At 49.4% G+C, this 15,049-nt stretch overlaps 1 protein-coding gene across 2 annotated transcripts in view; it reads left to right on the top strand.

Annotated features, from left to right (window-relative positions):
- Positions 1 to 15,049, top strand: part of ADCY2 (adenylate cyclase 2) — a 454,409-nt gene that overhangs the window by 11,784 nt on the left and 427,576 nt on the right. For both annotated transcript variants that reach the window (XR_015148596.1, XM_086361165.1), the window contains exon 2: positions 7,327 to 7,524. Coding sequence is in view for 1 of the 2 variants with exons in the window: in XM_086361165.1 (XP_086217291.1) it covers positions 7,327 to 7,524 (198 nt within the window). In the remaining variant the exon portion in view is untranslated. The remainder of the gene's footprint in view (positions 1 to 7,326; positions 7,525 to 15,049) is intronic.

A 15,049-nucleotide genomic window follows, 5' to 3' on the forward strand; every position in this document is an offset into this window, starting at 1 on the left:
GCTTTAGTATCTTTGATAGTAATAGGATTATAGTATTTCTAACTTTATTTCTTGAGTCAGTTTCAATAAGCCTTTTCTAGAACTCTTTGCATTTCATCCCAATTTTCAAGTTTGATGGTAATATTTGATAATACTTAGATGCTTTCTTTCTTTTTTAACTTAATCTTACTAGATGTCTGTTTTGTCTTAACTTTTTACCAAAAAAATTGTCTTTTTTGATACACTGTGTTGCATTTTTGCTTTCTGTCTTCACTACCTCAGTGTCAATCAAAACATATTCGATTATGATACGCTATGGAAACAAACAACTCCAGAATCTTAGTAGCTTAACACAACAAAGGTTTATATTTTGTTTGAGCTGCACAGTAAATGTGAGTCAGCAGAGGAATTCTCTCACATCAGTTACTCAGAGATTTAGAATGAAGGAAGCTGCATCCCACAGCATCCTTCCTTCCTTGATTGCTGTGTCGTTGTTGTATGGTTGGTAAGTTGTGTCTGACCTGTGACCCCATGCAGCATGCTAGGCTTCTCTGTCCTTCACTATCTCCCGGAGATGCTCAAACTCATGTCCCGTGAGTCGGTGCCATCCAACCATCTCATCTTCTGTCGTCCCCTCCTCCTCCTGCCTTCAATCTTTCCCAGCCTCAGGGTCTTTTCCAGTGAGTCGGCTCTTCGCATCAGGTGGCCAGAGTATTAGAGCTTCAGCTTCAGCATCTGTCCTTCCAGTGACTACACTGCACTAGGGAAGAAGACGGTGCTTCTCTCTGGCAATTGACATCATCCACATGGAAGTGCCCCATCACTTTCATTTTTCATCGACCAGACTTCAGTATTCTAGTTATCTGTTGCTGCGTAAACCCCCCCACGTGGTTTAGTGATTGAAAACACTCACGTATTTTATTTTCCTCCTGAATCAGCAGTTTGGCAATGGTAGTGCAACCCTGCTCCCTGTGGCTTCCCACACCAGAGGCGGACTTCTTGCAGCATGTCCTGGCCAGTGTGGGGCAGGAGGGGGCTCTGCTCACCTGGGCTGGGCTGTAGGAGTCCTCCTCATGACGAATGCCCCTTTAATCATTGCACCGTGGAAAGAAAGTGCCAGCAGCCTCACAATGGCTTTTACGTGCCTCTGCCTGGGAGAGAAACACTTCACTTTTATTCACTTTTTTTTTTTTTCTCAAAATGGCTGCTTGGAACTTCAAAAAAGGTTAGAAGGTGAATCCAGAAGGAACCCAGAAGAAAGAAATAGGAAATATTTTGGAAAGTCCCTGACCACCACATTTTCTTTCTATTTGGTTGGCCCCAGAGTTTCTTTGGGTTTTTCCATTGTGGAAATGTGTGAACGAATGTTTGGGCCAACTCAGTGCTTGCTTTGGGCTTCCTCTGTTCTTTTCCAGATTTCTGCAGTGGGATCTTTAATTCATCAGTTTTCAGCCTCCTTTCTTTGCATGAACCTTGGCAGCAGCAGGGAGCCTTCAATCAGTAGAGAATCCCTGGGCAGTCAGGGCTTGTGGGGTTCTCCAAAAGCAGAGCTTGCTCACCCATCAAGGGAGCCCCATCAGGACAGTCTCTAGTGGGGACCCTGGTCCTGCTGACTTGGTTGGAGTCCTGCACGTGGAGCACAGAGCCGGGCTGGCTGGGCCCCTCCAGGTTCCTCCCCACGTGTCTCAGCCGCATCTGATCCTACACATTGCCCTTCCTGGGGTGGCTTGGCGTTCGCCTCCCAAATCTTGGGCAGGCCTCTCCGAAGGCCCGCTCTCACTCGGGAGCATTCCGGGAAGAGATTCTGGTGAGGACTTGCTCCACGTCCCGCTCCCAGTCCTGCCACAAATTCTTCTTCTATTCAACTCTAAGCGAGAGCCGTGGAGGGAAAGGGGATCTAAGAAATGCAACTCCCAGTAAGGCCAAGCCGGCAGTAGGAGATTGAGTCCAACTTGGAAGATGCCCAGTTTCCCTCCGAGCACCACTCTCACTGCACAGTACAGGTTTGCTCATGGGAAGACTTTTGGAGTTTTTTAGGATTATTTTGCATTTTGCCTTTAGATCTATGACCCATTCTTCCCCAGTAGCTCAGTTGGTAAAGAATCCGCTTGCAATGCAGGAGATCCTGGTTTGATTCCTGGGTCAGGAAGATCCTCTGGAGAAGGGACAGGCTGCCCACTCCAGTCTTCTTGGGCTTCCTGTGCTCAGTTGGTAAAAGAATCTGCCTGCATTGTGGGAGACCTGGGTTTGATCTCTGGGTTGGGAAGATCCCCTGGAGGAGGGAATGGCAACCCACTCCAGCATCCTGGCCCTGAGAATCCCATGGACAGAGGAGCCTGGCGGGCTACATCCATGGGCTCACAGTCAGACACGACTGAATCACTGATACTATTGATAAAATTAAATGTGGAGGAGGTAGACGGAAGAGAGAGTGGAGAGATGGTGTGCAGGAGGGAGGAGGACAGATTCAGAGCGGGGGGCGCCTGAGGGGCTGCAGTCCACGGGGCTGCAAAGAGTCTGACACGACTGAGCGACTGAACAGCAACAACAACGTGTTTTACATTAGAGTGTCCTTTGCCATCTAAAAGGAAAACAGTACTGTTTAACACAAAGAATGAAAAATACACGTGGAAAATATTGAAAATATACATAATCTGTTGCTCCATGGAAAAGCCTCCAAGAAACGAGGCTGTTGTTATACGATAAATAGAAGCAATGGGTGTTTAATCGGCCTGGCAGTTTGACTCCTTCCCAAATTAAATGCATTGAACAGAGAAGGATGAAACGTTCCTGGAGAGTGATGGGAACCCATTATCATGACGGTAGGTAATGGGATGCTTGCGGTCTTCCTTTTAAAGATGTGTTAACACATTTAGTTTGCATTGTATGGTGACTTTTAAAAAATCTTTTTAAAGCCATATCTTAAAGGCATTTCTGTACATTTTATTTAGTTTGTGTACTGTGGTACATTTTTTTATTTCCACGAAGGGAGGAAGGGTTGGGCTACATAAACATATTTAATTTAGATCGACAGTGTTTTCACTGTTTTCGTTCACTTTATTTTCAGCTGCTCTTATTTGTTTTATACTCTGGATTTTGAAAACTCAGCTATTGCCTAAGAGTAGCCACGGGTGAGCTGCTGCGGCTTCGTTCTTCTTCCTGTCCACTGGGGCTGGAATAAGGGGGGAGAGGGCGTGTAATTCAAGGTCTGAGGGCGTTCCGCTATTTCATTTACTTATTTGCCTTAAGAAAAACGCATGATCCAAATGCAGGACTAGGAAAGAATGTGGTTTATAAGCTTATACATTTTTAATGAATACGCTACTGTTTTTTTTTTCCCTTGACCCCTCTTTACAAAAGATTCTATTTAGTGGAGCAGTCCATATTAAGACTTGTTTGGAATTAAGGTTCAAAAGGCAACGCAGGATAAATTGACGGCTGTTCTCTTTCTGGAAGAGCCGGGATTCTTCAAAGGGCTCAGGTTTTGCAGTGATCAGGGACCACTGGCCTTGTGAGCAGAGACTGACTGTGTGAAGCCACGGGCCATCTGGGAACGGGCCTCCCTGCCCGGGTTGGGGACAGGACTTCAAAGCTTGGGGGAGTCCTTCTCTGGGGGGTGGGGTGGGCCAGGCAATGCCATGCATCCGGTGAGCAGGGACACGACGCCCTCGGGTCCTTTTAGGATGGAGAGGCCTTTGTCTGCCCTTCTTCCCTAAACGTACATTCACAGTCCTAGTTGACGCTGGGTGAGCACGGAGGTGTATGTATCTTTTGAGACTAGAAGCTTGGGTCTTTTGTTGTTCTGATTTTGAAAGAAATAAAGCATTTCTGTGGGGCCCTAAAAATATTAGGGGACCAATGTCCACTGTGTCTAGTGGAGAGGCGGCCACGCGGCCCAGACTACTGGGCTGTCTGGGATCAAGACCCTGATGGTAAGAAACAAAAAAGAGAGAGATGCCAATATTTAAACCCCAAACCCGTATCAAGTCTTATTATATAATGTTCCTGGCTCACCAAGGCACTGAGTCTTTCCCTTGTTCACAGTTGGATCTTTGAGCAGAGAAATGCAGGGAAAGCACCTATGGGCTGTGTACTTCATCCTCCTCTTCCCATAAGGACACAGGTCACAGCTTCTCTGTTCCTTTAGCTACTGATTTTCACTCGATGGGCTTCCCTGCTCTCTCAGACGGTAAAGAATCCACCTGCAATGCAGGAGACCTGAGTTCAATCCCTGGGTCGGGAAGATCCCCTGGAGAAGGAAATGGCAACCCATTCCGGTATTCTTGACTGGAGATTTCCTGGGACGGAGGAGCCTGGCAGGCTATAGTCTGTGGGATCGCAAAGACTCAGACATGACTGAGTGACTCACACTTTTCACTTGACAGTCATGCAGGTTTTCACACCACTTTCATCCTTTCTGGATAACCGAAGCCAATACAGTCAACAGTTGTTGCTTTCCTTCGGGGTTAATGAAATGATGGAAAAGCCACACCAGGAAGGCAGCTGTCCTGCTTCTCTACTGGTTGGCTTTCTGTTCGCAGCTCAGTTAACTTCATTTGGGGAAGTTTAAAGTAAAATCACGTTTTCATGGCTCTGTGTGCGCAGCAGCCATGACCTTGAATGAGACGTCCTCAGAAAACAGGCTACTGTGTCCTTGTGTGCCCTGGTCCGTGGTGCCTGGGTACTGGGGAGCACTGTGGTGCGGGTGGATCCCGGACAACCTTTTGCAGTGATTGGAACCTGTGTCTAAAGGTCAGAGTACAAGAAGGCACTTAATCGTGGACAGAAATAGTAGGGGAGGGAGGTTGTGAGAACATCCCATTGGGCCCTTCTGTCTTCTGGCTGTTCTGGAAACATTCTTTTGGCCACTGGGGAACTGGCTACACCTGGGCTCATGCATCGTTTATGCACACAGGGCACGGGGCTCTGCTGTGATGGCAACACAGACCACTCCCTGGGTGAAGCCCCGTTCTCTCCGTCAGCCCCATGACCCTGGTGCCTCCTTCCCATTCAGAGGCCTGCATTTTCTCACCTGTGCAGGCCACCGTGCCTACACTCATACGGCTGGTGTAAGAATAAAAGACCTTAATGTACCTGAGTGCTTAGCAGAAAAACATCCATGTTAGAGTTGATGCTTCCAAACTGTAGTGCTGGAGAGGACTCTTGAGAGTCCCTTGGACTGCAAGGAAATCAAATCAGTCCATCCTAAAGGCAATCAACCCTGAATATTCATTGGAAAGACTGAGGCTGAAGCTCCAATACTTTGGCCATTTGATGCGAAGAACCGACTCATTGGAAAAGACCCTGATGCTGGGAAAGATTGAGGGCAGGAGGAGAAGGGAGCGATAGAGGATGAGATGGTGGGATGGCATCATCGACTCAAAGGACATGAATTTTAGCAAAGGAGATGGTGAAGGACAGGGAAGCTTGGTGTGCTGCAGTGTATAGGGTCATAGTCAGACACAGTTTAGCAACTCAATAGCAACTGACGTGAGTACTTGCTGTGATTATTGTTGCTCTTGCCTTTTCCCCAGTTGTTACTCGACATACGTAACTGTGAGAGAGGAAAGGGAAGAGAAGGCGCTGAAGGTGGTCCAGGCCCCCCTGCTCTCCTGAGTGTCAGCCTGGGCCTGCCACCTGGTGTGCCTCATCCGCCTTCCTGCCCTACTCCCTGTGGTCAATGGGCTGATATCTGAAGGAGGTGGTGGGGCATCTCCAGGGTGAAGTTAGAGATGCTCGTGGCCCAGAGTGAACCCTGTACCCACCAGAAAAGGTGAGGGCTTCCCCAGACTCTGGTATTTGAAAGACCTACCCCATATGTCCCAGGTTGTACTGTAAGTTTTGAGGGTTTTTTTTTTTTCTTATTTTTGGCAGAACTGAGTCTTGGTTGCTACATGGGCTTTTTCTCTAGTTGCAGTGAGCGGGGGCCACTCTCTGGTTGCAGTGCTTGGGCTTCTCATGGCGGTGGCTTCTCTCCTTGTGGAGCGTGGGCTCTGGGGCCCGTGGGCTGCAGCAGTTGCAGCTCCCAGGCTCTAGAGCGCAGCCTCAGTAGTGGTGGTGCTCGGGCTTCATTGCTCCGTGGCATGTGGGATCTTCCCAAATCAGATGTCTCCTACATGGGCGGGCAGATTCTTGACCATTGAGCCACCAGGGGAGCCCTCTACTGTAAGTGTTAATATTCCGAAACTTCAGTGAAAGTTCTTAGGGCCCTGGCTATATGGATTGTTTTGCTTGAAACTCCTTTGAGTATTTCATCAACTAAATGTATTAGCTGAAGATTAAAGCTTTTACACTGTGTTCCATCCCATGGCGTGTGCTGTTCAGAGCAAGTTTCCAGCAGAATATTTGGAGAAGCTAAAGCCTAAATCCAGGTTTGGATAATCAGAGGAAATGCAAGGTCTATTGTATTGTGTGGAATTGTAATAGTGTGCGTTTGAAGGGTTATGTGGCTAGATAGAGATGAATAGAAAATGCCTATTAGTGTGCAAATGTGGAGTTTTAAAAAATGCATTAGTAACAGGCTAATAATGTCCATTTTCCTTTTGCTGCTAGAGCCCAAGAAAGGCGGAAAAGGAAGCTAGCTAAATGGCACAGTCTTCTAAATATTTCCCACTCTCTCATCTTCTATTTTTAGTACTTTCTGACCCTTTTCTATTAACCTTGATCTTGTTAAAACATTAATTGCAATGCATTAAAAGAAAAGCTTCTAGCTTTAGAATCCAAGATAGTATTTAGGTTTTTTTTTTTAATAAACCATTTCAAAATCATTTGCAGGCCTTAATTTCCTATGATTAGAGCATACCTGATTGTCTGAAGTTGTTTGCCTTATTTTATCCTTACATTCTGTGTTCTCACATTTACTTTTGAATGAAATCCATTTCTTCGTTTACCAGGGAAAATTTGCATTCGATGGCATGGCTGTTTTGTGTAAATATCCAGTCCTGGATTGTGTGTCTAACTCTGCAATCCCATGAACTACAGCCCGCCAGGCTCCTCTGTCCATGGGATTTCCCAGGCAAGAATACTGGAGTGGGTTGCCATTTCATCCTCCAAGGGATCTTCCCAACCCAGGCATTGAACCCACTTCTCTTGCATTGGCAGGAGGATTCTCTTCCACTTCACCACCTGAGAAGCCCAGTATTGGGTTATTTATGTAGAAAAACATGGTTATTTAATAATAAACTTAAATTTTTGAAAGTTCAAATTTTCTACTTCTGAAGTCCCTTTTAAAACCTGATCTGTTTAAACCTTGACTGATATTGATAATATTTCAATATTAATAACAAGTCATGGGTACCACAGGCTTTCTAAATTGTCCCTTTGTGATGTTTTTTTCCCTCTCCTTAGGAAGTTGAAGACCACGTGGCATTTTTAATCACAGTTCCGACTGCCCTGGCGATCTTCTTTGCGATCTTCATCCTGGTGTGCGTGGAGTCGGTGTTTAAGAAGCTGCTGCGCCTCTTCTCTTTGGTGATATGGATCTGCCTCGTGGCCATGGGCTACTTGTTCATGTGTTTCGGGGGCACCGTCTCTCCCTGGGACCAGGTAAGATGTCGAAATGCTTTCTGTGTTTTGATCTGTGACATACCAGGTTCTGTACACCTGGCCCCAGACTGTAAACAGAGGCTGAGAAGACCATCTTCGGAAATAGCTGGCCCACGGGGCTCTGCAGAGTGAAGTCACCTGGTGCCCGTTTTAACTCATCAGACCTGCCGGCGGTCAGGGGCCGCCCGGGCTCACCTTGTCACCTGTTTCCAATGGCTGAGGCTGCCTTTGCAACTCGCACCACGCCTTAGTACTTCCTTCTCCTCCAGCCCCTTGACTCTCCCATTGTTCTGGAACCCCCTGGGGTGGGCACCGCTGTCTGTGCCTTGAAGTCGCAAAGACTGAACTTGAACTGTTTGCTCAGGGACTGGATCTCCAGATTTGGTGTCAACATGATGATGCCATAACAGCAGGGAGACCCGCCATTCTCATGTTGAACCCGGGAGGCTCTTGGTTTAGAAGAGGGCCATGTCTGGGGGATGCTAGGTCTTTAGGAGACTGTAGTCCAGTGGGCTTTTCCCCTTGTGCTGGGGCCACGTGGCTCTCGTCTGCTGGCTGCTTGATCGGATGGTTCCAGGCGCGGGTGCGGGTATCCTAGTTACTAGCTTCAAGCTTGTAATTGACGCCAAGGGGTTCTGTCCCTGTCGTGGGAGAGAGGAAGCTGAGTGCCAGGAGGGCTGTTGCTGAGCTGCTGGGGGCCAAGAGATGGGGAGGGAGAGGCGCAGGAGCCACAGTCCTTAGGAGACTCCCCGGAGTTGCTGGGGAGGCGGAGAAGAGAGACTCAAGGTGGAACACACGGAAGGATTCAAGTGCTGATGTGTGTGTTACTTTTCATTATCTTTTGGTATTGCCCTCTAACGTAATCCCACAGTGAAAAGAGAACAGACTGTCTGATTTCAATACCTTTAGACCATGCAACTTTTGCACCTTGTTTTGTGTCCTTATAGTCTATGGGAACTTGAATAGAATCTGTATCCTACTGTTGTGCGAACGCTGTATAAATCTTAATTATGCTGAAATGGTTAATGGTGCTTTTCAGGTCTACTATATCCTTATACTTTCCTGTCTCTTCCTTCTATTAATTTTTGACAGTTTCATATTGAGACTGTCATACTGAAAAACCTTAATTTATCTACTTAGAAAATAATTATAATATCTAGTAGAGCTATGTGTACCCTTGTTTTGTATTTTTCAAGTCTCCTGTAAATACGTTATCATACTTTCAAAATTTGAAAAATAAAAAAAGAAAAAGAAAAAAAAAGGGGTTCGAGTGCCAGGGCAAGGGCCTGAGCTGGACAGAGCCCACAGGGAGCCCAAGAATGGGGTTTCCAGAGAGTTCTATCCTGCAATCTCAGACAAAGCATCCTCGTCTTTGACCCTCAGTTCCTTCTGTGAAGGGAGAGGCTGGGCAGAGTGAACTCGGGTTGGTCTCTCTGGTGTAAAGGATGCTGAGACGGGGGCCCAGATGGAGACGGTGCTGTCCCTTTCCCCAAAGAGGCTCCGTGCTCGGAGAGGCTCCCCTGGTGTCTCCTCGTTCCCCGACTCAAGCCTTTTGCAGCGCTGGGCGCCGCCCCCACGCCTCTGCCCCCCACTTGCTCCCTGCACACCCTCACCCGCTGCAGCACTGGGCGCCGCCCCCACGCCTCTGCTCCCTGCTTGCTCCCTGCACACCCTCACCCGCTGCTCTCAGTGGCCCACGTGGTCCACCGTCCCTCCACCGTCACCCCAGTGCATGAGGACAGAAGCAGGAAGCAGGTTAAGAGCATCTTTTGCCGTCTGTGGCATGGATCCCGGGTCTCTCCTAGCACTGCAGCCACCTTTTAACAACGGAGCTTTCGAAGAAGCCTTCCTGTTTGGAGGCTTCCCTCATATCTCAGTTGGTAAGGACTCCACCTGCAATGGAGGAGACCCTGGTTCGATTCCTGGGTTGGAAAGATCCCCTGGAGAGGGGATAGGCTATCCACTCCAGTATTCTTGGGCTTCCCTTATAGCTCAGCTGGTAAACAATCTGCCTGCAATGTAGGAGACCTGGGTTCAATCCCTGGGTTGGAAAGATCCCCTGGAGAAGGGAAAGGCTACCCAGTCCAGTACTGTGGCCTGGAGAATTCCATGGACTGTACAATCCTTAGGGTTCCAAAGAGTCGGACACAATTGAGCGACTTTCACTTTCCTGTCTGGAAGGACAAATACTCCTTCTGTTCAGAATTCTCTGAGCTTCCTTTTTTTGCGTGAATGACAGACCCTGTCGTGATCGGTGGACACTCACGTGTTTGCTTCATTAACCTCATCTGGGGGCTTCCCCAAAGTGGCCTCCCCAGGTGGCTGGCTGCCCTCGCACCAGGCAACCCCCACCCTCTCTGGTCTTCCCTCAGCACTTACGGCCATCTGCAGAGCGTGTTACATAGCTGTTCATCAGTGTCTCGCCCGAAGAACGTAAACTCCTTCCCCGCGGACTGCTCCCTGCTGTGTCTTTGCACCTATAGGTGCCGTCCATCCATGGCACCCTGAGCTGCTGGCGCAGGACTCGCCTTAGTAGATGGGTCTTTCCTTTCCCGTCCGTTGCTGTTGGATTTGTATGTGTGTCCACTTCTTTCTGTTTTTACTCATCTTCTGGTTTTACGACACACGCTCGGGTTTTATTGCTGCTCTCAGCCTGTTTGTAAGAAACCTCTTTAAGCATCTCTGTTCCTGTTTTTCAGTCTCTCAGTTGTGTCCGACTCTTTGCGACCCCATGGACTGCAGCACGCCAGGCTTCCCAGTCTATCACCAACTCCCGGAGTTTGCTCAAAGTCACGTCCGTTGAATCAATGATGAGCTTGAGCGCCTTAAACATCCTTATTTCAGAGTCATTTTACTTGCTAAGGTGGCTCAGGCAGTAAAAAATCTGCTTCTACTGTAGGAAACCAGAGTTTGATCCTGGGGTCAGGAAGATCCTCTGGAGAAGAGAATGGCAACCCACTCCAGTATTCTTTTCTGGGAAATTCCATGGACAGGGAAACCTGGCAGGCTACAGCCCATGGGGTCGCAAAGAGTCAGACACAACTAAGTGACTGACATTTTCACTTTCACTTGACTTCCATTTACTTGAGATCAATTTCCCAGCTGTTGGTTTGTTGGCTCTGTTTCTTGGCTTTAGCTTGGATGCTGGTGTTTACAACCTCATGCTGATATTTTTCACCTTGGCCCCTGCCCGTGATCCCACCCACGTCAGGGTTGCCGGCCTCACGCCGCCAGGACCCTGGGCAGGGTGGGCTCCTGCGTGGAGCCTCAGCCCTGTCGATGGGGCATGCAGGGGGTCCGGCCTCCCCCATGGCCTGGGCACGCCTCTAGGGGCACAGCTGTTCCGGGCCACTTGCCTTGTGCTGTGCGGCTGCTCACACCTCTTGCCAGAAGAGGTCCACTTTGAACTAATTAATTTATCCTTTTAACTTTGTATTTTATATTGGAGTATAGGAGGAGGGCATGACAACCCACTCTGGTATTCTTGCCTGGAGAATCCCATGGATGGAGGAGCCTGGTGGGCTACAGTCCATGGGGTTGCATAGAAATGGACATGACTGAGCAACTAACACACACACACACATACACACACACACACACAGTTGAGTAAGGGCTTCCCAGGTGATGGTAGTGGTGAAGAGTCCGCCTGCCAATGCAGGCAACTCAGAAGATGTGGGTTTGACCCTGGGTTGGGAAGATCCCCTGGAGTAGGAAATGGCAACCTATTCCAGTGTTATTGTCTGGGAAATCCCATGGACTGAGGAGCCTGGTGGGCTGCAGTCCTTGGGGTCACAGAGGACATGACTAGGAGACTGAGCACACGCACACACACAACGGGGGCTGGAGGCGCCCACTTAGAAGGAGATGGGGTGCCCAAGAGAAGAGTTGAGCTGGGCACCCGCGGTGGAGGAGAGCGAATGTGTATATATTCTTTTTCAAAGTACTTTCCCATTTAGCTTCGTATATAATAGTGAGCAGAGCTCCCTGTGCTGGACAGTAGGTCCTGTTGGGGACAACCCTGTTGGTTGACCAAATACCTGAGAAATTACTTGAGCTAAGTGGTGCTCATCCTTTGATTTTTCGCTGTGTCCACGCCATCTATGAATAGGAAGCTTTATTTATTTCATTCCAATGTTAATGTCTTATTTCTTCTTGACATGTGCACATCATTAGACCCTCCAGTAAAATTCTAAATGCAAGAAAATAAAAAACAAACAGAAGAGGCCACTTGAGCCCCATTCCTCTGCTGGAGTCTGAACTCCTTCCCAACACTCCTGATCATTCAGGAGGAAACCTGAAATGCGGTCATTCTGCCCGGTTAACCCAAAGTTGTCTCCCTGGCGTCTTTTGGTGTCAACATCACAGATGCAGGCCCCTTGATGAACGCTGACGTTCTGACCTCCGGGAAGTGTCAGTCGGTTCACTGCGCTCGAGGGAGTGAGCTCCAGGCTTGATCTGAGAGAGGATGCTTCCACTCCCGGTGCTGTTGTGAGGAGTGGCTGGGGTGCACCGATGGGGACAGTCCACACGGGGCCCCCCTCACCGCTGACAACAGTGGCAGGTTTGGGGATCCCAAGACCCCCGTGAGGTTCAATAACTTGCAGAAGGACCCACAGAACCCTTGAAAGCTGTTAATACTCATGTTTACAGATTTCCCAGGTGGTACTAGTGGTAAAGAACCTGCCTGCCAATGCAGGAGCTATGAGACATGGGTTCAGTCCCTGGGTAGGGAAGATCCCTTGGAGGAGGGCATGGCAACCCACTCCAGTATTCTTGACTGGAGAATCCCATGGTCAAAGGAGCCTGGTGGGCTACAGTCCATGTGGTCACAAAGAGTCAGATGTGACTGAAGCAACTTAGCACACATGCATGGTTTCTTAAAGAACACAGTTTAGCGTCAGCCAAGCGGAGTGTGCAGGAGAACTGCAGAGTGTGGAACATCTGTTGTCTGGTCCATCTGGAGACACAACAGCCATGCCCTCCTAGCTGTAGCATGTCATGCCATGTATGGGGAATAGCGCCTCCCTGGGAGCGTCATCAGACCCTCGTATGCCCATGTTTTGCCTAGGACTCATTGCGTGCCCCTGCACGGCTGGCTGTGGGTCTCAGCCCCTCTACAGATAGAGCGGACTCTGTGTGGCCCTGAGCCCCCTTCCTGAATCACATCTCAGATGGTCTGCTGGCCAGAGCCTCCAGGGACACAAACAGTCCTGTTAGGCGGGGCATTTCTGGGGTCCGAGTGATCCACTCCCAGGAGCCTAGGGCAAAGGCCGATCTCGTTCTGCTGAGGTTGGTTCTTCCCAGCACGTGTGGGTGGAGTTTTGCTCAGCCATCAACAGCCAGCACACAACCCAGAACCGGAGCTGCCAGCACCGGTGTCGTCCGGACAGCACCGCCCCATTCTGGGTACTTTCCCTCCACAAACCCATTCCATCTTTTCATAGCTCCGTGGGGTGTGCGCGATGGTACCCGAGCTCACCCAGCACCTAGACTTCCACACAGGTCCCTTGGTCACAGCCAGGCTGCTGGGGAGTGAGCGGAACAGGCGATTTGAACTCAGAGGGTCTGACTCCAGAGGGCAGCCTTACCTGGGATCCCAGTAGTTCTCAACTGGGAGCAGTTTCACCCCCAGGGACATTTCCCAGTCTGGCAGTATCTCTGACTATCACAGCCTGGTTAGGGGTCATCTAGTGCGTAGACGCCAGAGATGCTGCTGAGAATCCTACAAACAGCCTACAACGCACGGGCCAGCAGCATGTCTAAGGATCACCCAGCCCGAGTGTCTGCGGGGCTGCGTCTGAGAAACTCTGTGTTTACCAAGGCTGCCTGTCCATGTTGTCTTCTGAAGACCCAGTTCTTAAAGGCTCAGTAACTGGAATTGTCCTGAGTGGCCAGGGCACCACTTCAGACTGATGGCTCTGCTTTTGATCAGAGAGGCATGATTTTGCAGCATGTGGACTGGAGAATGTACCCGCTGAAGAAAGGGTGGCAGGTTTGGAGGTTGGGCATCGACGTGGTTTGGAAGCAGCTGCTGGTGAAATAAGGAAAACATGGAGAAGAAGCTGGTGGCTTTGGCCTCCCAGCCCTGAGTGCGTGCGGAGACCTGGCGTTGCTGGTAGTTTTAGTTCAGCTCGTGTCACCCCCGATTTGAGTCCCCTCCCAGCCCATGCTGCCATCATCCCCACCTAGCTGACGTGTGTTCCATGCAGCCGCCTCCTGGACGAGAATTATTTAAAAATGACATTTTGTTGGTGGTTCCAGCAGTCAGAGGGAAGCTGGGTGGTAAACCGCAGAGTTCGGGGTTCCTGTTAACACTGCTGTGTGTATGTGCTAAGTGTACACACACGCAAATACATGCTAAGTGCACATACACATGCATACACGCTAAGTGCACACACGCGCACACACATGCTAAGTGCACATACATGCTAAGTGTACATACACGCACATACATGCTAAGTATACATACACGCACATACACTCATACCTCTGCAGGGAGGGTCTGCCCGCCTGCTTCAGCTTGGATTGGGTTTGCTGAAATCCCCTGCCCACCGCCCATTGGAGAAGGAAGTGGCAACCCACTCCAGTATTCTTGCCTAGAGAATTCCATGGATAGAAGAAGCTGGTGGGCTACAGTCCATGGGGTCACAAGAGTTGGACACGTCTTAGCGACTAAACCACCACCACCACCACCCCCTCCCCATCGTGTGCGAGATGACATCCTCATGATCAAAGGGTGGAGGTGCTATCAACGCACTTGACCTTCTTTTCCTGAATGGTTGGAAACCACATGAAAAATTTAAACTTGGCTAGGAGAGGAGGAAACAAGGTATCAGTCTCCTGTATTCCTTTAGGAGAAGGGATCATTTTTGTTTTTCTAAAGACATCAGTGGCAGCACGTCTGGGGCCCCCAGTCCCCTCTTTTGGGGATGCCCGGGGCCGTCACATTGGCACAGCAGCTCTTCCTGTCTGAGCAGCCTTCCTGATAGCCAGGTCCTATCCAGAGAGGCCTCATCACAGTTGACAAATAGTGGCTCCCAGCTCTGGAGCGTAAAGTCCAAAATCAAGATGTGGACAGGGTCACGCTTCCCCGAAGGCTCTGGGTCCAGCCCTTCCCTGCCCCTTCCAGCATCACGTGCCTGCTGGGAAACTCTGTGGATGGCAGACACACCTCTTCAACATCTGTCTTCATCATCGCATGGTGCTCTTATACCTGTGTCTCTCCGATTCTTATAAGGCCACCCATCATATTGGACTTAGGGAACTCTCATGATTTCTGCTGAACTTGACCATGTTTGCAAAGACCCTGATTTTAAAGAAGGTCACATTCACAGGTGGGGCTTCCCAGGTGGCTCAGAGGTAGAGAATCCAGCTGCCAGTGCAGGAGATGTGAGTTTGATCCCTGGTTCGGTAAGATCCCCTGGAATAGGAAATGGTAACCCGCTCCAGTATTCTTGCCTGGAGAATTCCATGGGACAGAGGAATTTGTCGTGGTGAGCTCCAGTGCATGGGGTCGCAGAGAGTC

Source organism: Bos grunniens, chromosome 20 (assembly GCF_055505025.1).
Source record: "Bos grunniens cultivar Pamir isolate PY7600 chromosome 20, Bosgru_T2T1.0, whole genome shotgun sequence".
NCBI lineage: Eukaryota > Metazoa > Chordata > Mammalia > Artiodactyla > Bovidae > Bos > Bos grunniens.